The sequence below is a fragment of the Pecten maximus genome, chromosome 5 (genome assembly GCF_902652985.1).
Source record: "Pecten maximus chromosome 5, xPecMax1.1, whole genome shotgun sequence".
Lineage (NCBI taxonomy): Eukaryota > Metazoa > Mollusca > Bivalvia > Pectinida > Pectinidae > Pecten > Pecten maximus.
This window is the reverse complement of record NC_047019.1, coordinates 40,551,305-40,577,418: the sequence shown is the minus strand read 5'-3', so window position 1 is coordinate 40,577,418 and position 26,114 is coordinate 40,551,305. Positions and strand designations below refer to the sequence as shown.

The 26,114-nt window shown below is 35.8% G+C and overlaps 1 protein-coding gene across 5 annotated transcripts in view; it reads right to left on the bottom strand.

Annotated features, from left to right (window-relative positions):
- Positions 1-26,114, bottom strand: part of LOC117328025 (UBX domain-containing protein 11-like) — a 31,958-nt gene that overhangs the window by 3,986 nt on the left and 1,858 nt on the right. The window contains exons 2-16 of one of the 5 annotated variants that reach the window (XM_033885344.1): positions 25,318-25,450; positions 24,549-24,581; positions 20,588-20,625; positions 14,236-14,394; positions 13,454-13,555; positions 9,811-9,905; positions 9,319-9,373; positions 8,559-8,635; positions 7,589-7,706; positions 7,101-7,234; positions 6,254-6,421; positions 4,448-4,649; positions 2,567-2,670; positions 2,202-2,269; positions 704-853 (exon numbers count right to left, since the gene is read on the bottom strand). In XM_033885344.1, coding sequence (XP_033741235.1) covers positions 704-853; positions 2,202-2,269; positions 2,567-2,670; positions 4,448-4,649; positions 6,254-6,421; positions 7,101-7,234; positions 7,589-7,706; positions 8,559-8,635; positions 9,319-9,373; positions 9,811-9,905; positions 13,454-13,555; positions 14,236-14,394; positions 20,588-20,625; positions 24,549-24,581; positions 25,318-25,373 — 1,559 coding nt within the window. In that variant the 5' untranslated portion in view covers positions 25,374-25,450. Of the gene's footprint in view, positions 1-703; positions 854-2,201; positions 2,270-2,566; positions 2,671-4,447; positions 4,650-6,253; positions 6,422-7,100; positions 7,235-7,588; positions 7,707-8,558; positions 8,636-9,318; positions 9,374-9,810; positions 9,906-13,453; positions 13,556-14,235; positions 14,395-15,757; positions 16,002-20,587; positions 20,626-24,548; positions 24,582-25,317; positions 25,451-26,114 lie in introns of those variants that run through there. The other 4 variants (XM_033885347.1, XM_033885345.1, XM_033885348.1 and 1 more) reach the window with 4 other exon arrangements.

The window sequence follows — 26,114 nt, the reverse complement described above, 5'->3', positions numbered from 1 at the left end:
ACAAATGGGGGATGCACATTGTAAACAACATATAACCCACACAAATCGGGTATACACATTGTAAACAACATATAGCCCACACAAATGGGGGATACATATTTTAAACAACATATAACACACACAAATGGGGGATACACATAGTAAACAACATATAACACACACAAATGGGGGATACACATTGTAAACAACATATAACCCACACAAATGGGGGATACACATTGTAAACAACATATAACCCACACAAATGGGGGATACACATTGTAAACAACATATAACCCACACAAATGGGGGATACACATTGTAAACAACATATAACCCACACAAATAGGGTATACACATTGTAAACAACATATAACCCACACAAATGGGGGATACACATTGTAAACAACATATAACCCACACAAATGGGGGATACACATAGTAAACAACATATAATTAACCCACTCAAATGGGGGATACACATTGTAAACAACATATAACCCACACAAATGTGGGATACACATTGTAAACAACATATAACCCACACAAATGGGGGATACAATTCTAAACAACACCAAGGTGTTAATAACATGTGTTAAAGGATCAAGATAATTACTCCCCATTCCAGTCGCCATGTTATGATGTGTCAAATTTTCACCAATACATAGTCATATAAGTAGAAATTTGCTCGCTAGAATGTTGATGAGAGGGTATTTTCACATACCTGTGTATATCTATGTATTTTCTGAGGTCAGCAATTGTTTCCCAGAACTTCATCTTGAGGATATATGTTTGATTACCACTGTCTGACTTGACACGGAGTGTGCTAATATCTCGAGGTGTTGATGGTCGACGTGACTCCTCCATCTCCAGTCTGAAACCAGATACATATATTACATGTATAAACTTTCATTTTACAAACTAAATTGTGAGTTATGTCCCTTGCAAATAAAACAAGAGGCCCATGGGGCCTGTATCGCTCACCTGGTTGGATTTGACCAAATGTCAAAATAATGTTCATGTTCAATTCCTTTTGTTTGTTAACCTCAAACAATGCTATATATGGTTATAGTGTGGGGATCCCAGCTGCTTTAAAGAAATAATGAAGTCCAGACTCTCTGAGTTTACAACATGCATTTATAACTTTATGACTAGTAGCGATTTAAAGGAATTACCTCTATTTCCCTATGGGGCCCCACCCCTTTGGCCCCTCGGGGGTCAGAGTCATCATTTATGCAAAATCTGTTCCCCTTCCCACAAGAATGTTTCTGACCAAATTGGGTTCAAATCCATTCATAACTTTATGACTAGTAGTGATTTGAAGGAATTACCTCTATTTCCCCATTAGGCCCCGTTCCTTTGGCCCCTTGGGGGTCAGAGTCACCATTTATGCAAAATCTGTTCCCCTTCCCCAAAGGATGTTTCTTACTAAATTGGGTTCAAATCTATTCATAACTTTATGACTAGTAGCGATTTAAAGGAATTACCTCTATTTCCCATATGGGGCCCCGCCCCTTTGGCCCCTTAGGGGTCAAAGTCACCATTTATGCAAAATCTGTTCCCCTTCTACAAAGGATGTTTCTTACCAAATTGGGTTCAAATCCATTCATAACTTTATGACTAGTAGCGATTTAAAGGAATTGCCTCAATTTCCCCTATTGGGCCCCGCCCCTCAGGCCCCTTGGGGGTCAGAGTCACCATTTATGCAAAATCTGATCCCCTTCCACCAAGGATGTTTCTGACCAAATTTGATCAAAATCCAATAAGAACTTTTTGACTAGTAGCAATTTGAAGCAAATGTTGACGGACGGTCGACGGACGACGCACCATGGCATAAGCTCACCGGACCTTTGGTCCAGGTGAGCTAAAAATTAAGGCATCTAAAGAAATACAAATCTCCATATTAAACACTGAACAATAAACAATAAAATCTGGTAAGAATCTTCTCATCACAATGTCGCTCAGTAAAAACACTACTAAATATCATAAAAAGAGGCAATAGTTATGAGTAAGAGTTTGAAGCACAACTTGATCATTAATGAAGTCGGTAGAGCAAGGATGTCATTTGGTTACATACATTCATACGAGGATGTCCCTAAATCCCCTAGCTGACTGATCACGAGAGGAAAATTATACCACTAAAAGAAACTTTCAGCAAAAGTATTTGTGTAAATAAACAGAAAACAATGTTGGTAAATGTTTGGTGATGATGACTGGCTTACCTCTTCCTCATGTCCTTAACTACATCTGTGTCCACTACAGTGACGGGGGGACCGGTAGCTTTACCTCCCTGTATCAATGTACACCAAGTTTTATAATCTGGCAATCTGTATTTCCTGTTCTGAATTTAGCTGATCAAATAGTGATATTCAGAAGGACTTACAAATAGAACTATATTTGTCTACAAATCGATCAACAGAAGAGATGAAAGGCAAAATTTTTAGATAAATAGAAGTGAGAGACTGAAAAATGAACATTTGAACAGGGTAAACTATAATAAAGAGTCTTTGTTATTAACTTCTTTCTTGGCAAAGAAACAAGGAATTACCTCATATGGTAAAAACATACTAACATTGTGTATGCCTACCTTCAGAGTATCATTGACAGATTCTCGGATGTCAATCACCTTGCCATCCCTGATGACATTCTTTGGCAGCTTACTTAGGAACTGGTCAGTGGATAACTTCCTGCCTGTAATCACAACTTACAACTACAAACATATGCTGTGTTTTACTTTGTATGTGTAAATACATTACCCAGTGTAATGATAATACAAATCCAATCATTTATAATCAAAGTCTGGTAAAACAGCAACTATTGGTAGGCTTTAAACAATTGATAGGGTTAGTACCAAGTCTCATTTGACTGGTTCATTTAACAGTTTGACTAGTGGTATCCAAACTGTGTAAATTTTTAAACACATGCAAAAATGAAAGTTATACAAAATTGACATATATGCATGTATATACCAGGGATGTTTACAGAGCTACAAAGAAGGAAAACATACATTATTGTTTCTCAATTGATAACATTTACATAAACTTATTGTCTACTTTCATATATTTGTATTTGAGAAATCACTCGTGTTCAGTCTCCTCTACAGCATACATGTATACTGTACAAGTATTCAACAGGCAACATGGGTATCGACCGAGGTGGAGATATGCATTACTATACTAACCTTGGCTGTCCTCGTTGTGAATACCGAGTTACAAAGTGGCAACTAAGGTATTCGCAAGCGCGCTAGACCAAGTTAGTATGTCAATGCATATTTCCACTTTGGTCAATATATGGCGTACCGCATTGTTGCTAAAATAAAACATTCGCGGAATTGTGTGTCATTGTAGAGAAGTGGAATGATCAGCGAGCTGGATTTATGTCTATAAATAGGTGTCTATGTGGGTTCAAATCCCAGAAGGGCGAAAAAATTAATACATGTATATTCATTCTGAAATTTATTTAAAATTTTTTTTAATATCCATTACACAATGGGAAGTTAGTTTCCTTGTTATAGAATTACATGTAAGGAAATATGGATGCCGAATACGACTCCGATACCATCATGAACCTACATATGGATATTTATGAGGATTATATGCAGGAAATGGAAAATGGTGACATTTTTATCACACAAAACACTTTTGCTGATGTTTCAGATTCTGAAAAAAAAAAGGTTTTAAAAATGTTAAGAGAGGCATTAGAAATTTTGGATATGTTCGACCAGTCAGGGTCCTTGGAGATGGGTGCTGATCATGATCATTGCTATGATACAGGTATGGATATTGTAAACCCATAATAAATATATATACCGGTATTGTTATTCTTGTTCCATTCTTAATTGATTTTAATTAAATCTAAACTTTTTTTTTATTTGATTTCTTATTGATTTGTTATTTTTTTTATTTTATTCTATTTCTATTTTATTTTATTTCATTTTATTTTTTATTATATTTTTTGGGGGGTCATAGTTAATTATGATATATAATGCAGTAAAAATAATTATTATATAAGTATAAATAATGATAAAGATCCAAGCAATTTTATTAAAAGCAAAATGAATACAGTATACATATATATATGTTTATGACTGAAGTTACAATTGATTTTCAATGAATAAATAATGAAAAAATATATTGTTACAGCATTTTACTGTTAATTCTATTATTTTTTTTATGATCACGCTTGATTATTTTGGGTATGAATGTCACCATCTGGAATTTCTCGGGAAATCTACTTTTTCAGGGACAATACCCGATTGTCACGCATGAGCGGTGGTTGATAACCAAATACTAACCTGTACACATGCTCCAAACAGGTTAGTACTTGGATATTATCCTATGCTCGTGCTTTGTATGGGGTATTATGTCTAATACTCATTCTAACCAAACAAATGCGGTAAATAGCCTATACAGATAAATGGTAAGATTGAAATTTTAAAAATTGATGAACTTGTTTTAACTGAGTGTACCTGGATGATCACTGGTGACCTGTAACTTCTCCTGTGTATTTGAGCGGTACATGTCGGCTGCAGGTTCTGACACCTGATTGGCCTTGTCCAGATTGGAGGGAACCAATCGGGAAGGTTTTGTGTCTCCTCCCAATACCTGCCCAGCTCCAGCAAATACTGCTGCTCTTTTGTCCTTGAAATGTACTGACCTTAAATCTCGAATCTGAAAAAAAAAATATGTGTACAGTATTTTTAAAACTGGAATGGCACCACTGATAATTTTGACATATCAAAACAAGACACCTTTGGGCCTTATTGGTCGACTTACAGTTGGAACTTGCAGAGAAGTTCAAAATGTATTTTTCAAAATGGCTGCCATAACAGCCATCATTCGATTTCAAAATCACTCAAATAGTTACATCACTTTGCAAGGGCAATTTCAGGATTATTTTAGGCAAGTTTGAACTGAATTCCTCTGTTTGAACTTGAGAAGAAGTTTGGAATGTATTTCCGAAGGATGTAGCCATGGTGGCCATTTTGGATTTCAGATTGGCTGCAAAAATAACAACCCTCGGTCAGGACCATATCAGGATAATTTCAGGCAAGCTTAAGCTGAATATCACTAGTGGGGCTTAAGAAGAAGTTTAAAACAAGTGTTGTTCTGGAAAACCATGACTGTGCAATCATCTTTACAAAATGGCCATTGTGGCTGCCATGTTGAAGTTTTCACAAAATAACACTTTCTTGGCTTCCTTTCCTTAACACCACAAACAGGTTTTTTTTAGCTCCATGGCACCAGTGGAACTGGAGAAGAAGTTAAAAATGTGTTTTTTAAAGATAGCAACCATGTGGGTCATGTTGTATTTTCAACTGATCTGAACAAAAATCCACTTAATTTAATCAAGGCCATCAATATTATTTCAGGCAAGTTTGAACTGAATCCCAAAGGTGGAACCACAGGCGTCTGCTTCTGGTTAGTATCAATAGAAAAAAAATATTAGACCCTACTCGTACTATATCAACAAGGTGTAACACTCGAAAAACTGGAAGTGGGGGGTGAGCTTCGATTCACTTTGAATTTAAGTTCAATCCAATTAAAATATCAAATGCACATAAACTTCAGTAATGTACCTTGGTTTAGAATCCTTAAATATCAATGCATGTCATTCTTTTGTCGTATGACAATAATTTAAAGATGAGGTGGATCAAAAGCGATCGTGACAGCCGACGATGCATTGACTATGGAATGGAAGTAGTCTGTATATTTTAGAGTGGTATGCATGGAGCAATCTGATTGGTGGACAACTCTATAAACAATACTAACTATAATTGTCGACCAATCAAGTATACTTCCGTTCCACAGTCGATGCATCGTAGATCTTCGAGTGATACACCTTGTTGATATATAGTAGGAGTAGGGTCTAATATTTTTTTCTGTTATACTAACCAGAAGTAGATGCCTGTGGATGGAACTTGAGAAAAGTTTTGAAATGTGAATAATTTATGCACAGCAGACATGTGTAAACTGTGAAACACAATGGCTATATATCATCTTGACACATTGACTCAGATGACCCTAAAAAATTTGATTGAAATTACTATTAGATCAACCAATCACAATTAGATCAATCAATCACAATTAGATCAATCACTAATAATCTATTGAAATCATAATCAGATCAATCACTAATAATCTATTGAAATCATAATCAGATCAATCAATCACAACATATTGAAATCATAATCAGATCAATCAATATCACAACCTATTGATATCACAATCAGTCCTAATAAACCCTCACACAGTGAATGTTTTGTATTACTCACAACAAAGGGAACACCATCTGGGTATCTGTTCTGTAGCTCGGATGGGAAGTACCCATCCATGATGTCACGAACAAATGTCTGCGTCATCGGGTCATTAAATGGCCGGAATGGACCACTATATAGCATCATTCCATTGGAATACAGTGTAAACTGGACAGGGTCCTGAGGCTGTGGAACAAAAGTGGATAAGTTAGTGTTTATATAAACTAGTCAGTAATAGAATGTACTGTTAATCAGCGATCAGTACTGGTAACAATATAGAGATTGTAGAGTTATTGAGTAAGGGGAAACACAAACATGATGAAACTTTATACACACGGTCATAATAATCAGCTTATAAATAACATTTACCCTGACAGATCACAATATATCTGTCATCTAGTTACCGAACTCATCCTCATCAAAAAGATATAAACCTTGATTTACTTACCTCACTGACCCTGTCAATAAGTATTAAGTCCCTGACCTATTTAACTCACATCATGCCCGGTCAATAAGTATGAAGTTCCTGACCTATTTAACTCACATCATGCCCTGTCAATAAGTATAAAGATCCTGATCTAGTTACCTCACATCATGCCCGGTCAATAAGTATAAAGTTCCTGACCTAGTTACCTCACATCATGCCCTGTCAATAAGTATAAAGATCCTGACCTAGTTACCTCACATCATGCCCTGAAGTGTGTTGTATTTTAGACACACCCTCCCTTCATTATTACTTTGAGTCTGGCCCTGTCAGCAGTGTGTTTTATCTTAGACACACCCTCTCTTCATTATTACTTTGAGTCTGGCCCCATCTATAGTGTGATGTATCTAAGACACAACTTTCCTTCACTATTACACTAACCTTGAGTCTGGCCCCATCTGTAGTGTGTTGTATCTTAGACACACCCTCTCCAGCTAACACATTCAGCTCTTTTATATTCTCTATAATGACATTAAAGTCTATCTCAAAGTCTGGCTGGTTGGAAACTGAAGTACCTGGAAATACATGGATGACAACAACAGTTTAACAGAGAAAATTGTCTCTCATTACAGTTAATGTAAAATCTATATATGTACCCTTTAAATGCCCCCCCCCCCCCCCCCCCCCCACCCCCACCCCTCCTATAAATCCTGGAGAGGTTTATTATAATGAATGTTGTATTGTTGTATTCTTATGAATGACATAAAATGTCAGAGTGGACCATGTAAATTAACAAATGATAGTGTCCCCCTGAACATCTCCTTACACACCTATTTATCTCTGGAAGCTTAAACATTTTCTTTAATTAGCTCTCACAATAAGGTAGAATATGTCAATAAAAACAAAATAACAATGGAATGTTTACAAACCTGGACGCCATGTATCACCTTCACTGCTAGTTGATGAGCTACCTTCATCATTGTATACATCTGAGTTAGGGTTACTCTTTTCACCGACCCATACCATACCATAGTCAGCCAAGAATCCCTGCAATAGTGTCATCAAAATTCTTTTTTTTTCACCACTTGTTTAAAATAAGATGTATCTTTGTGACAGAAATTTTGTCATTGCACAAGTTAACAAGTGAATATTCAAAAACTATAAATATAGATTTATTTGAGCAAAAATGTTTTTATTTCTGAGTTCTGTTGAATAAAGAATTCAAAACAAATGGTTAAACAGAAACAAACAAAATAGACAAAAATATAAATAGAAACAAGACCACAACATGATGTGATGAACCAGAAAACAATAAACATCCTGATAGACCACAATCTGTACCCAGAGTTATGGTTCCTGCTCCTCTCCCACTTCTAACTCTGGGTAGTGGATGGACTACACTGTAGATTACTAATATTATAGTTATCATATTGAAAGTCTGTGTTTATGGTTTTGCTTACATTAAATAGCCAAAATGATATCAATATGATAGGGTAATTCCAGGGCCATTTTACGTTAAACTGTATTTTTGTTCAATAACCAAATTATCATTGCTTCAAAAACACCTAAACCAGCCTTCAGGATGTTAGAATTAACTTGAACGATAAGTTAGAATTTACTTTCCTGTCGACGTCATCTTACCTGCTGGTAGAATATTAAACACTCACAAACACAATCAACATTTCTTATTATCAATTTTTTTTTCCCATTTACACAATGAAAGGAAATATTTTCTTATGTTGAATTGGAAGTCAGTCCCCTTGTGCAATTGGAACATGTGTGGCTATACATTGTTAATCTAGCCCCAAAAATAAATTAAGATTCCTGATACATTGCTTGAATACCTAGCACATGATTAATTTCATTTATGATGTACGAAATATAAAACATTATGCTTACCTCCATTTCATGAACTTTTTGCTGTAGGAGCAAGCATTTCTTCTCTGCCTCACTGACCCGACTGTCACTGTTCTCTCCTGTAAAGAGTAAATCAAAGTAAAACAGAATGAAAAACAAGAATTTGTATGTTACAAATTAAAGAATAGAAATGTTGTTGTCTGCTTATCTCTAAACAGAGCCCCACCTTATCTGTTCAGTTTCCTGTATTTTTGTGAGTGTTTCCAAACCTTGTGATTTCAGGAGTATTCTGTTCAGTTTCCTGTATTTTTGTGAGTGTTTCCAAACCTTGTGATTACTGGAGTAATCTGTTCAGTTTCCTGTATTTTTGTGAGTGTTTCCAAACCTTGTGATTACTGGAGTAATCTGTTCAGTTTCCTGTATTTTTGTGAGTGTTGACAAATCTTGTGATTACTGGAGTAATCTGTTCAGTTTCCTGTATTTTTGTGAGTGTTGACAAATCTTGTGATTACTGGAGTAATCTGTTCAGTTTCCTGTATTTTTGTGAGTGTTTCCAAACCTTGTGATTACTGGAGTAATCTGTTCAGTTTCCTGTATTTTTGTGAGTGTTTCCAAACCTTGTGATTACTGGAGTAATCTATTCAGTTTCCTGTATTTTTGTGAGTGTTTCCAAACCTTGTGATTACTGGAGTAAATCTGTTCAGTTTCCTGTATTTTTGTGAGTGTTTCCAAACAGTTTCCCGTATTTTTGTGAGTGTTTTCAAACAGTTTCCTGTATTTTTGTGAGCGTTAATTTACTAACCCTGTGATTTCTGGAGTATTCTGAATTTCTCATCCATCACACGGATTCTTTTATCCTAAATATAAGAAAAGAAACTGTCATAAATGTAAAATAAACATGTGTCAATTAAAATTGAACAACAGACTATAACTTAAACTGTACTGGATTTCCTATATAAACACCTAGCTTCCATTCAAATTACCAGTGTCGGTGTTCGGGGAATGAGCTCAACAGATAACTAAATATTTAAATACAGGTAATTCTTTTTTTTCTTTAATGTGTTGTTTTTTTTATTAAGAATGCAAGTCTGAAAGGTACAATTAACTTTGTTAAGCAAAATAAATTTACAACATGGGGTAAAATCAATCTAATTAAAATTAGACTTGTAATTTCCTTTCCTCTACGATACACTGCATACAATATACTTGTATTGCAGTGTATCGTAGAGGAATGGAAATTACAAGTCTAATATTTATTAGATTGGGGGTAAAATTAAATTGGCCGAGATGATACCTTCTCTGTGATTTCCTTTGTTTGGTGGGACACTCGCTGCTCTAACAGTGATATTCTATTCATCATGGCTGTCATCAGTTCATGATCATTTGGAGCTGAGAAACACAAAATTAAATTTATATTAGGAGATACATTTTTGATGTGATACTTACAAAACTCACAAGAAATATGTCAGTCACAAATTAAACATAGATTTTGGAGGAACAGCTGCAAAAAATAGTTATTAAAACATTTTGACAAATTAATTGATTAAGAACATGATGAAATTAATCTGACAACTTTAGGACACAATTTACTGGTCAGACATATTTGACAGGATGCACAGTGGTCTTATTTGAAAGTTTCCTAAGAGATTGAAAATTTATGGAATTATGTTTGATTCAAGAGAAAGCTGGAATGCTCAAAGTTTTCATCACACTAGCAACAACAAAATATCTTATTGTACACATGTTACGTGGCTGGAGCTCTAACTGATTGAGATATTACGGCCATATAGTACACATGTTATGTGGCTGTAGCTCAAACTGATTGAGATATTACGGCCATATAGTACACATGTTATGTGGCTGGAGCTCTAACTGATTGAGATATTACGGCCATATAGTACACATGTTATGTGGCTGTAGCTCTAACTGATTGAGATATTACGGCCATATAGTACACATGTTATGTGGCTGGAGCTCTAACTGATTGAGATATTACGGCCATATAGTACACATGTTATGTGGCTGGAGCTCTAACTGATTGAGATATTACGGCCATATAGTACACATGTTATGTGGCTGTAGCTCTAACTGATTGAGATATTACGGCCATATAGTACACATGTTATGTGGCTGGAGCTCTAACTGATTGAGATATTACGGCCATATAGTACACATGTTATGTGGCTGTAGCTCTAACTGATTGAGATATTACGGCCATATAGTACACATGTTACGTGGCTGTAGCTCAAACCGATTGAGATATTACGGCCATATAGTACACATGTTATGTGGCTGTAGCTCTAACTGATTGAGATATTACGGCCATATAGTACACATGTTATGTGGCCCGGTTACCTACATGGCTTTAAAATGATTTCTAGATAAGATCCACCTACAAATTTTAATGACAGATTGTTTCAATGTTCAGTAATGTATGATGAACAAAGAAACATAGATTACTCAATACAGTTGATGACTGACCATCACAGATTTCAAATAAAATATTGAAGTAACGTAAATGTAAATATATATTATAAAGCCACACTGCTAAATGTAAATAACAATAGTAAACACAGATGATGTAATGCTGCTCCAATTTTCTATATAAGGGTTGTATACAATATTCCTCCTAATTACCTAAGGTTATATACAATATTCCTCCTTACAAAAGTATTTGATCACCTTATTACAGTGTAGATAAGATGAAATTCTTCTATAAATTTCCAGGAAATCATAGTTCAACCAAGTAGAATGAACCTGGGGTTCTCACTTATCTAGGGTATAGGGAGCCTACATCATCCCTTACACAACATTGTGATGAAAAAAGATTGTACTACAGAGCTCAATCATGAATATTATAATTTAAGCACAACTCAGGTTTTGAACCAGGATGAAATTTCACACACACCAATACTACCAAACAGAATATACACACGGATTAGAGTAAACCCAGGGTATTAGCTAAGGCATTAGTGAGGAATAGTCAGACAGTTAGTCAAAGTAAGGAGTCAAAATCTGATACCGTTTTATAATGATATCAGACTTTTGCAGTACTAGATACTTTACAATTATGGCACATTCTTTTTGTCAATTTGCTGATTTATGGAGCAAAGATCCAATATGGACAGCTGGAGCTGAGGTTGATCCATAAATAATTATTTCGATAGAAGCGAAGTGCCATAACTGTTTTATAACATTTTGGTACGAAATCCAGAGCACAGAATATTCATGATCATGTGCCATATAAATTGCTTCTTATTCCATAATATTCACCAAAGCATCATAAATACTGCATCTTCGATAAAACATCCTATTGCACTCTTGGCCACACTTGCACGAGAGTGCAATATCACAGACTATGTGACTGGATGTCAACCAATATCACAGACTATGTGACTGCATGTTGACCAATATCACAGACTATGTGACTGGATGTCGACCAATATCACAGACTATGTGACTGGATGTCAACCAATATCACAGACTATGTGACTGCATGTTGACCAATGTCACAGACTATGTGACAAGATGTCGACCAATATCACAGACTATGTGACTGGATGTCAACCAATATCACAGACTATGTGACTGCATGTGGACCAATATCACAGACTATGTGACTGGATGTGGACCAATATCACAGACTTTGTGACTGGATGTGGACCAATATCACAGACTATGTGACTGGATGTCGACCAATATCACAGACTATGTGACTGGATGTCGACCAATACCACAGACTATGTGACAAGATGTCGACCAATATCATAGACTATGTGACTGGATGTGGACCAATATCACAGACTTTGTGACTGGTGTGGACCAATATCACAGACCATGTGACTGGTGTGGACCAATATCACAGACCATGTGACTGGTGTGGACCAATATCACAGACTATGTGACTGGATGTGGACCAATATCACAGACTATGTGACTTGATGTCGACCAATATCACAGACCATGTGACTGGTGTGGACCAATCAACATCTGATATACATTGAAATAAAAAATGGGACAAACATTAACATTGATGATGCAAAAATATCTAATATCTATCTAAAAATATTGATTATAGGTGACTATTGAGATATAAAAAGCAGTATAATTGTAATGCTACTGTATTAATCTGTACTGAAAAGCATACATTATGTAGCATTATATTGCAAAAAACTGACAAACAATTACCACTAATGTCATCGTAAAAACGGTGAGCCCAAAGCAAAGATTCATTCAATGGTCCGATTTATGGCGAGACTTCATATACCTGTATCCACATAGTTTGCTACAATTCTCTACTTTCCAGGACAGTGTGTCTCCATCCATAATTCACACTATTTATTGTAGGTTCTTACTAAGTTTTGGCAATAATTAAATGAGTTAAAGCATTATGATTAAATACGAATACCTATTTAAAAAATCTAAAGATTTAATAATATTAAGATATGTAAGTCACAGGCTGATAACTGTTAACATGTTGTGTAGAAACCAATGTTTATATGTACCTCATAACAATATCAGTAGTAAATCACACCATCAAAGTTTCACTGCAGTTCACACTTTCTATACTACAGGGCCAGTCATTTAATTCACAAATGGATTACAATTGTAAGTGTACACAGCCTTTAACCAAGACGACAATGTGTACCAAACATAAAACTCACGAGATCTGCCATAATCCTTTGACACTCCTAAAATTTTGGATTCATTAATTAAATTATAATTATGGAATTGAGTAATTGTCTTATTAATTATTACAACTTACATTTTAAATACAGACATCTTAAAAAGTCTAGGGAAGATCTAGACTCTAGAGTCAGGTTAATGAGTACAGAAGAAAACAATATAGAGGGTTTATTAATTGCAAGCCGAGGAGTAGAATAATAAAGTCTAGAGCTGGCGTTGTACGTCATTAGAAGACGAGCACCAATGCTTACCTGTGAGAAAGGTGTTATTGATGTTGGAACCATCAAACCCAGTACTTGAAGCGGCACTAGAGGGCCGATCAAATACTGGGGTGCTATTGTCATGGTAACGACCTAGAACGTACATCACCAATCAAATTGAAAACATGGATTGTCACATTAAATTACCAACAGCTTGCTATAGAGCATACATATATTGTTGCCAGGTTTTATGGAAAGTACCACTGTCAAGTTTCAATCTTGAGTTTTATAGACGTTTTATAGAACTTAAGTTCATACATGTCTAAAACGTAAGTTTTAAGTGTAGGCAGTATATATTAAGAACAAGTTTACCACAAATAAATCAAATTGTATTCTACCACAGACACATGAAATAAAAACATTTGAAAAGATTTAACTTATGAATTACGAAGAGAAGCATGTCTTTCACACATACAATGTGCCCAAGTCACTATCTTGCAATGAAGAAACTACTTGGTATTTAAAGAATCTTCATTAACATAAAATTAGAATGAATAAACATTTCAAAGTTAACCATAACTCTAGCAATTTAAAAATATATCTTGGTAATTAATTACACCAAATTAAAATGTGATTCTAGCAGAAATCTGATCATCTCTACCAGGACACATGATCCAAATTACCTAAATAAGAATCATGAATATTAATGCCATTATATAATTCAGATTGCATTTGGCATCTTGCATTCAATATATCTGAAGTTTGTCATAATGGTATACATTTTTGTATACCAAATTAGTTTTCATTTGTGTTTTACATTGTTAACATCTTACCTAAAGAGCCAGGATTGGATGTTCTGGGACTATTATGGGCTAGATGGGGATGACGCAGGTTATCCAGTTTTGGTAAACCTCCCGCAAAAGGGTCCCTCGTTTTAATGCGGTGGTTAGCCATATTGCTTGTAATCTCCTCGAGAAGTTTGCTTTCATCTTCTGTGAGAAAGAAACAAATCAGGTTCTACATTATCCCAGTAATTATTTATTATGGTACTCGTTGACCCACAGAAACACATGTACAGTCGTATTGATCTGTAAGCTACAACAGTCACTAAATCTCCAGCTACACATACCATAACAGATCAAACAGGTGTATTAATATACAGCATAACAAGCAATATGTCCATACCTAATGTTATAAAACAACACAATAAATTCATATTAATGATCTACGATGGGACAGATCAATCTGGTACATATGCAAAAGTAAAGGGTATAAGGTCACCTTATTAACTCAGGGTGGAAAGAATTTCCTTTTAGACAAACATGTATTCATGTCACTTTAAGGTGAAGCATGTGTTTATGTCTCTTTAAGGTGAAGCATGTGTTTATGTCACTTTGAGGGGAAGCATGCGTTGATGTCACTTTTAGGGGAGGCATGTGGTAATGTCACTTTGAGAGGAGGCATGTGTTTATGTCACTTTGAGGGGAAGCATGTGGTGATGTCACTTTGAGGGGAGGCATGTGTTGATGTCACCTTTAGGGGAAGTATGTGTTGATGTCACTTTGAGGGGAAGTATGTGTTGATGTCATTTTGAGGGGAAGCATGCGTTGATGTCACTTTTAGGGGAGGCATGTGGTAATGTCACTTTGAGGGGAGGCATGTGTTTATGTCACTTTGAGGGGAAGCATGTGGTGATGTCACTTTTAGGGGAAGCATGTGGTGATGTCACTTTGAGGTTAAGCATGTGGTGATGTCATTTTAGGGGAACTATTAACACAAGTAACCATCCAATGTATTCATACCATTAACACAAGTGACCATCTAATGTATTCATACCATTAAAACAATTAAGTGACCATTCAATGTATTCATACCATTAAAACAAGTGACCATCTAATGTATTCATACCATTAAAACAATTAAGTGACCATCCAATGTATTCATACCATTAACACAAGTAACCATCCAATGTATTCATACCATTAACACAATTTAAGTAACCATCCAATGTATTCATACCATTAAAACAATTAAGTGAATATCCAATGTATTCATACCATTAAAACAATTAAGTGACCATCCAATGTATTCATACCATTAACACAAGTGACCATCTAATGTATTCATACCATTAAAACAATTAAGTGACCATCCAATGTATTTATACCATTAACACAACTGACCATCTAAGTTATATATACCATGTTTAAGATAGATGTATAAAATTGCTTTGTTCTGTAAGATGCCAATTTGATATATCAACAAGGAAAGATACTACACGTATATTGAAATAGAAAAGAATGATAGTAGTTATATGTGAAATATAACCAAGTAATTTGTGTGAGATATACTTACTGAAGAGATCAGAATTAGACCTTGACCAAGGAAAATTCCAGTCCATATCTCATACAAGTCTGAGTTGTGAATATCATATATAGCAGTTTTTATCAGCACGTATATTCACATGGCACTTCAGGTGTAAAACAGCACCTTATTCTGTAGACATATTCAGTCCAGCTCCCCGTACCACACAATATATCCTCTGTGTTGTCATTCTACTGGTGTAACATTATTGTGACCATGTGTTTTAATAGCTAGACTATACATTAGGAACAACAGGCAAGAACATGTGTAGCTGATCACCACTGCCTTACAGAGCCACCCATGTGGAGCAAATCTTCCTCGTCTGACAGCAGGTGATATTTAAATGTGGGATCAAACTTTAAATCTGCACTTGAGGGTGTTAACCTTAAATGATTGAATGATTAACAGGCAATCATATCACTTAACAAACCATACTATTCAATATCCCACAAAGAATCTAAATTGTCCTCCAAAGGCAGGATGCACTTTCAGTAGTAATTTCTTCTGCTTGTGAATAACTTGTGTTGAGACTATTTAAGAGACAGTTTAAAGTTGACATTAAATATTGATGTAAGGTATGGGTGTGACAACGAGACCATCAATGTCAACCAACATTTAAATACCATCTCCTTGGACATAATTCATATGTATACAACTATATGTGCCTGTCCAAATTCATCCTGATCATATACACATATATAACAGCCTGTGTGTGTTAGGCACTTCATCTCTCAGGTATGAAATCCTGTACTCCAAACCAAATATAACCCCACTGTGTCTTCGTTATATTCTCACTGTCCTTAAATAACTGTAGTTGTTGATTGGATGTTAAAATTACAAAACCAAAAACCAATCATATATTCCACGGACAGTGTGGGTGGTAGTACACTTGAGGACTGACTCTATTTCAAAACCCTCAGTATCCCGCAGGAGATGTAAATTCCTCAGCCTCACAACCATATTACTAATAACTACAACACTTCTGTCTACATGTACCTGTATATCCTACTACACTTCTGTGTCTACATGTACCTGTATATCTTACTACACTTGTGTCTACATGTACCTGTATATCTTACTACACTTGTGTCTACATGTACCTGTATATCCTACTACACTTCTGTGTCTACATGTACCTGTATATCCTACAACACTTCTGTCTACATGTACCTGTATATCCTACTACACTTCTGTGTCTACATGTACCTGTATATCCTACTACACTTCTGTGTCTACATGTACCTGTATATCCTACTACACTTCTGTCTACATGTACCTGTATATCCTACTACACTTCTGTGTCTACATGTACCTGTATATCCTACTATACTTCTGTCTACATGTACCTGTATATCTTACTACACTTCTGTCTACATGTACCTGTATATCTTACTACACTTCTGTGTCTACATGTACCTGTATATCCTACTACACTTCTGTGTCTACATGTACCTGTATATCCTACTACACTTCTGTGTCTACATGTACCTGTATATCTTACTACACTTCTGTGTCTACATGTACCTGTATATCCTACTACACTTCTGTCTACATGTACCTGTATATCCTACTACACTTCATGCCTACATGTACCTGTATATCCTACTACACTTCTGTGTCTACATGTACCTGTATATCCTACTACACTTGTGTCTACATGTACCTGTATATCCTACTACACTTCTGTCTACATGTACCTGTATGTCCTACTACACTTCTGTGTCTACATGTACCTGTATATCCTACTACACTTCTGTGTCTACATGTACCTGTATATCTTACTACACTTCTGTGTCTACATGTACCTGTATATCCTACTACACTTCTGTGTCTACATGTACCTGTATATCCTACTACACTTCTGTGTCTACATGTACCTGTATATCTTACTACACTTCTGTGTCTACATGTACCTGTATATCTTACTATACTTCTGTGTCTACATGTACCTGTATATCCTACTACACTTCTGTGTCTACATGTACCTGTATATCTTACTACACTTCTGTCTACATGTACCTGTATATCCTACTACACTTCTGTGTCTACATGTACCTGTATATCCTACTACACTTCTGTCTACATGTACCTGTATATCCTACTACACTTCTGTGTCTACATGTACCTGTATATCCTACTACACTTCTGTGTCTACATGTTCCTGTATATCTTACTACACTTCTGTCTACATGTACCTGTATATCCTACTACACTTCTGTCTACATGTACCTGTATATCCTAATACACTTCTGTCTACATGTACCTGTATATCCTACTACACTTCTGTGTCTACATGTACCTGTATATCCTAATACACTTCTGTGTCTACATGTACCTGTATATCCTACTACACTTCTGTGTCTACATGTACCTGTATATCCTACTACACTTCTATGTCTACATGTACCTGTATATCTTACTACACTTCTATGTCTACATGTACCTGTATATCCTACTACACTTCTGTGTCTACATGTACCTGTATATCCTACTACACTTCTGTCTACATGTACCTGTATATCCTACTACACTTCTGTGTCTACATGTACCTGTATATCCTACTACACTTCTGTGTCTACATGTACCTGTATATCCTACTACACTTGTGTGTCTACATGTACGTATACCTGTATATCCTACTACACTTCTATGTCTACATGTACCTGTATATCTTACTACACTTCTGTGTCTACATGTACCTGTATATCCTACTACACTTCTGTGTCTACATGTACCTGTATATCCTACTACACTTCTGTCTACATGTACCTGTATATCCTACTACACTTCTGTGTCTACATGTACCTGTATATCCTACTACACTTCTGTGTCTACATGTACCTGTATATCTTACTACACTTCTGTGTCTACATGTACCTGTATATCCTACTACACTTCTGTGTCTACATGTACCTGTATATCTTACTACACTTCTGTGTCTACATGTACCTGTATATCTTACTACACTTCTGTGTCTACATGTACCTGTATATCCTACTACACTTCTGTGTCTACATGTACCTGTATATCCTACTACACTTCTGTGTCTACATGTACCTGTATATCCTACTACACTTCTGTGTCTACATGTACCTGTATATCCTACTACACTTCTGTGTCTACATGTACCTGTATATCTTACTACACTTCTGTGTCTACATGTACCTGTATATCCTACTACACTTCTGTGTCTACATGTACCTGTATATCCTACTACACTTCTGTGTCTACATGTACCTGTATATCCTACTACACTTGTGTCTACATGTACCTGTATATCCTACTACACTTCTGTGTCTACATGTACCTGTATATCCTACTACACTTCTGTGTCTACATGTACCTGTATATCCTACTACACTTCTGTGTCTACATGTACCTGTATATCTTACTACACTTCTGTGTCTACATGTACCTGTATATCCTACTACACTTCTGTGTCTACATGTACCTGTATATCGTACTACACTTCTGTGTCTACATGTACCTGTATATCCTACTACACTTCTGTCTACATGTACCTGTATATCCTACTACACTTCTGTCTACATGTACCTGTATATCCTACTACACTTGTGTCTACATGTACCTGTATATCTTACTACACTTGTGTCTACATGTACCTGTATATCCTACTACACTTCTGTGTCTACATGTACCTGTATATCTTACTACACTTCTGTGTCTACATGTACCTGTATATCTTACTACACTTCTGTGTCTACATGTACCTGTATATCCTACTACACTTCTGTGTCTACATGTACCTGTATATCCTACTACACTTGTGTGTCTACATGTACCTGTATATCCTACTACACTTGTGTGTCTACATGTACGTATTCCTGTATATCCTACTACACTTCTGTGTCTACATGTACCTGTATATCCTACTACACTTGTGTGTCTACATGTACGTATACCTGTATATCTTACTACACTTATGTCTACATGTACCTGTATATCTTACTACACTTCTGTGTCTACATGTACCTGTATATCTTACTACACTTCTGTGTCTACATGTACCTGTATATCCTACTACACTTCTGTGTCTACATGTACCTGTATATCCTACTACACTTGTGTGTCTACATGTACCTGTATATCCTACTACACTTGTGTGTCTACATGTACGTATACCTGTATATCTTACTACACTTGTGTCTACATGTACCTGTATATCTTACTACACTTGTATGTCTACATGTACCTGTATATCCTACTACACTTCTGTGTCTACATGTACCTGTATATCCTACTACACTTCTGTCTACATGTACCTGTATATCCTACAACACTTCTATGTCTACATGTACCTGTATATCTTACTACACTTCTATGTCTACATGTACCTGTATATCTTACTACACTTCATGCCTACATGTACCTGTATATCTTACTACACTTGTGTCTACATGTACCTGTATATCTTACTACACTTCTGTGTCTACATGTACCTGTATATCCTACTACACTTCTGTCTACATGTACCTGTATATCTTACTACACTTCTGTCTACATGTACCTGTATATCCTACTACACTTCTGTGTCTACATGTACCTGTATACCCTACTACACTTCTGTGTCTACATGTACCTGTATATCTTACTACACTTCATGCCTACATGTACCTGTATACCCTACTACACTTCTGTGTCTACATGTACCTGTATATCCTACTATACTTCTGTGTCTACATGTACCTGTATATCTTACTACACTTCATGCCTACATGTACCTGTATACCCTACTACACTTCTGTGTCTACATGTACCTGTATATATCCTTACTCATAATCACCATTGTGGTGTACCTACCAGTATATCCTGGGCCTTTGAAGGGCACTTGCTTCTGTCTGTAATATATAAAGGAGAATCATTATGCTTTGTAGACTGTTGTGTGGGAATGTATTAGTAATTAAGGACTAAATTATCCCCCGAGACATCATTACTTTAGTCCACATATTAGCTATCCCAACAAAACATAACACTTCTTGTATATTGGTATGATAAATTTGATCATGACTGGGAAGACTTATAATTAACATATGGTAACACTGTTGTCAGTATTACTACAGGACAACAGGGTGTTCTGTTTTACATGGTGTACATGTCTGTCTACAGTTTGTGGTATTGCTATCAACATCATTAAACCACAAAATCAATATCCTTATCTTTTATATCTTTCTATTCTATTTTGCAATTTGCAAAATCTGTCACCTTCCCTATCTCTAAAATGTGCTTTAATATTATTTTCTATAATAAGGAATAAGATTAAGATAAGATAAGATTTTGGTTTCAAAAACATTTGCTTCATTTCTACAACATATATAGAGCTGTTTTACAACTTATGCTTAGTAATTAAAAAAAACACAGGTTTCTGTATGTGTATACACACATTCATAGCTCATTCATGTAATTAATGAAGTATAAGTATCAATATCAAAGAGTAAATCACACTTACCTGACAGACTTATTATGCAAACTTATTTTCTTATGTGTAAATATGTCAAAGATCTTTAGATCCATTCCATTGTGTACAATCATGTAAAAAGTCATGTAGATTGTGATTCCAAGTTGTACTACTGTTACGGAGTTAAGACTGACACACTGTATCTAGTCCAGTTGTGGTAGCCGACTGTTACAGAGTAAAGACTGACACACTGTATCTAGTCCAGTTGTGGTAGCTACTGTTACGACTGACACACACTATATCTAGTCCAGTTGTGGTAGCCGACTGTTACGGAGTTAAGACTGACACACTGTATCTAGTCCAGTTGTGGTAGCCGACTGTTACAGAGTAAAGACTGACACACTGTATCTAGTCCAGTTGTGGTAGCCGACTGTTACAGAGTAAAGACTGACACACTGTATCTAGTCCAGTTGTGGTAGCCGACTGTTACGGAGTAAAGACTGACACACTGTATCTATTCTGGTTGTGGTAGCCGACTGTTACAGAGTTAAGACTGACAAACTGTATCTAGTCCAGTTGTGGTAGCCGACTGTTACGGAGTAAAGACTGACACACTGTATCTAGTCCAGTTGTGGTAGCCGACTGTTACGAAGTAAAGACTGACACACTGTATCTAGTCCAGTTGTGGTAGCTACTGTTACAGAGTAAAGACTGACACTCTGGATCTATTCTTGTAGTGGAAGGAGAAATCAACGCTATGGCACACTGACATAATTAAGATTACAGATAATTGATTATGATAGCCATTGATATCTCACACTCTTCTTGTAATTTGGTGCGGGAGAGACAATCGCTAAAACTGCACACACTTATCGTAAATACTGATTATAATCAAATGATCCATATTGTATATTTCATTTAATGATATTTTTTTCTGATACATATTATACAGTGTAGATGGAAAATATAGATTTTGCCTCCATCAATGTTTTTTCCAAGTTTTTGCTATAATTTTTAAAACCTACTTGCAATATATTATTAATGTTTTTCAATACTGAATCTGCACTTAACAAGTAAAAGGAACGGGTTGGTGTGGCTTGCACATAGTGTTAAATACAGTCTCCATCACTCAGCTGAGGAAGCATGCTTATCACACTGGAGACCCGAGTTTGATTTCTCTCAGTGCATTCGGAAAGAATGTGTTTTCCCTGTTCTTTCACACAAGCATACTGAGTTCCTAAAGCAAAATGTGTACCTGCATATTCCCCACCCCCAACCTCCTCAATGTAATGATTTATTCCTCCACCCTGACCCTCTTCAATGTAATGATTTATAAAGAAACTTGTCAAAGACATCATGGTCCTTTGTAAGAGTTTAAAGTTTGATTAAAAGTTTGGTCAAGGAATGAAGCCACTAGTCTAGAGTACTGAGAGAATATTTTCTAAAAAATATTAATGATGACCTTGACCTTAACCCAACAACCCTGAAACTCAAGCTTGTCTGAGATATTATGGTCCTTTATAATTGTGTGAAGTTTGCTCAGTATCTCTCAAGAAATGGAGTCCCTAGAGCAAACTTTGGTGTTTCATACATAGGAAAGGAAAATTATAGCCAGATATATGATATGCCACAATAGACTTGTTATCACATGTGTGAAAACAATAGTTGTTCTACTTTTACTATACATATGCAGATCTCTCTCTCTTTCATAAATTAATGTAACTCACTAACTTGGAATATACTTAGCTATTAGCATTTGATCAGCTTACAATGTTCTGTTTCATTTCAATATTTGTATAATACCTAGCATGTAAAAGAATGACTGGCTCATATAGATGATAAACAGTGAGTGATACAATACAAAGCTTTTAATTAACTCATCTTGTCTTTCTTGAATAAATATCAAAGATACATGTCTGCCTTTGAAATCAAATGAGTGTGCCCAACTCATTTTTTTTTCAATTTGACTGTATGCATGAGGCTTAAAAACTCTTTTTTTTTTTCAATTTGACTGTATGAGGCTTAAAAACTTAAGTAACAGCTTCCAAAATATCAAATGACAGAGAAACAATACTGAGACTCACAGAAACGTTCTTTACAATATCTATCGTGTTAGTTTGGTTGCTTATACATGTAATTTATTTAGAATTCTACCATGTTTGCTATGCAACGCCAGTTTTAATTGGTTTAAAACCGTGTATTATTTGCCAGTAATCCACTCTCGTGTCAATAATACATGCTCGTGAATCACGGCTGTAACAATCTTTCCCCTCCAAAATCGTACATTTGTAAACAAACATGGTGGAGCCTAGATCTAGAGTAGACCACTTGTTTATCAAATCTCTCGATTTTTTATTTAACAAAACATGGACCTTTAATAGGATGTGTAAAGTGTCGACTACAACAGACATGTTAGGAGATGAATTTGCACGTCTTTCTGTTTGTGTCTTTCACGTTGAAAAGCCGGATTGAGAATTTGCGGCTTGGGATTGACATTAGCTTTTGACGTCAGCTTTTGTTCATTATCATGCGCACCTTATCATTTCTTGTGAATTGTAACAGCCATGTAGCTGTAGCGGAACTGGACCGGGTCGATCATCGGCGACCAGGTAGCTAAATCGGTAGAGCATCCGGCTAGTGTTCGGAGGTCCCGGGTTCGAACCCCGGTCTGGCCGTGCATTTTTCCACTCCTATTACATTTGGTGCCGTGACCAAACCTTGTTTCAAGTTAGGTGAATACTTGACAAGGGGATACCCGAACCTGGGTTGTGAGTTGTGAAGTCTTCGGGGTCGAAGACTTAAAAATATAGGAGGGAAGAGTGTAGCGGAACTGGACCGGGTCGATCATCGGCGACCAGGTAGCTCAATCGGTAGAGCATCCGGCTAGTATTCGGAGGTCCCGGGTTCGAACCCCGGTCAGGCCGTGCATTTTTCCACTCCTATTACATAGCGACACATTTCCCAGGGTTTCTTTGCCGTTTTTCTATTAGGAAGAGGTAGATCTCAGAACTAAACAGTACATGGTAGAATAGAAATAATCCACATTGACTTGTGTATTGTTGCAGATATACAACTTGGACTCAGATATTTTTGCAATTTTAATTAAAACTCAGGCCTGCAGCCTTTGTTATTAATTTAATTGCAAAATATCCTCGTCCTCGTTTTATATCCTGCAACAATACACGATTAATCATTAATTATTTATTAAATATGTAAAGAATAAAGGTTAGACAGTAATGTGAAATATCCCGGGAAACTATTAATTATAACTCTATGCACTATTACTATTAGATCTGTATAGGTATTAAGGTAGCTTGAAACACAAGACAGCAGTGAACACCAAAATATCACACAGTACACACTTACCCATCACTGGAGACTACCTCTCTATCAAATCTCCTGTGGGTAATGAAAATAACTTTCTAACTCTGACCGACTAAAAAGGTGCAGAAATGAAACATAAGATATGTAGTTGTACTAAATGTCTAAAATTTCTGAAAAAAAATAAAAGTCCAGTGCAAAGCAACACTTGTGGGATTCAAAATTTGAAATGGAAAGCAAAACTGAGTAAGCTGAGAGTCAGCAAATAAATACAAAACAGGGCAAAACTTGAAAACCTGAACTTATTAGTACAATGTATCATATCATGTAACAATAAACTCTGTATAAAATCATGATGAAAAGCTAATGAGCAATCTTGAAGACTTAAACATGTATGCTGTGTCTGTTGTCATTCCATTTTTTTGTACTTCTGCTATTTAAATGTTGTTTAAATGAAATGATCATTAGCATGGTCTAATTAATCTGAAAATTACATAGAACTATATAGATATTATAGATATACCCTATTCTCTTTACCAGGACTTGATGAATTATTTTCAAACACTCAACGTATACATGTAAGGTAGCCAGAAGATGTCCCAGGTACCTACGTGTCTCTGATCTCATATTTATATAATACTGATTTACAAAAAAAATATAATACAATGTAGCTATAGGTAACATGTTATTACTGGAGGCACTAACAAAGATACATGATGTCTGTATGTAAATTGTACATGGGGATCAGAGGGGGTGTTACAAAAATTCTTGCTACTTTAAATTTGCATTGCATTAATATCTAAAACATACTCACCCAAGAAGCAGTGGATTTTTGTGAGATTTCCTCAGACTGGACAAGGGGGAACTCATGATGAGGAAAAAATGATCCTCCTTCTCTATAGGATGACAGCCTCTTCTACATTACTTCACACACACCAGATTGGTTTCTGGAGTCAGCATAAATTCTTATTTTAAAATCATGTGTATTATATTTAAGATGCTGTATATTTTTTTCAACAGTTTATTAATATATGATATTAAAATGTTACTTTCTACATGTACATAAACACTATGTGTTAAACATTTTGCAATGTTTCAAGACTGACTGGTCCTTTGGTCAAGCTATTATCGAGCAAGAAAATCACATTATTTACCTTTACGATGTAACAATATATAAATGCATATTTTCATTTCAGTCACCAAAAGCTTGCAGCTGTAGGCATTCTGATACCCTTGGACAGAAGGAACATCACAGAACAGGACGATTATAAGAAAACACACAACCGTTGTGGCTACACGACTTGTCAATCAACAAAGTGAAGAGTGCTATCAAGGAAAAGTCAGAAAATTAAAAAAAACAGACAAACAAAATGACAGCCACACCAATACAACCTGATGGGTCTCCATACTCTACATAATAAGGACATCGGGTGATGAGGAAACACCATGTCAGCAAGACATGCACAGCACCCATAATGAATGAGACCATCGACAAAACTCAGACAGTTAGTTACTCAGATATACCCCAAGACAAGACTGATATTTTTAAACAGGTGTGTGCTATATATACGAAATTCAGTGGAAAAAATTCATTCAGCAGTCATGAACATA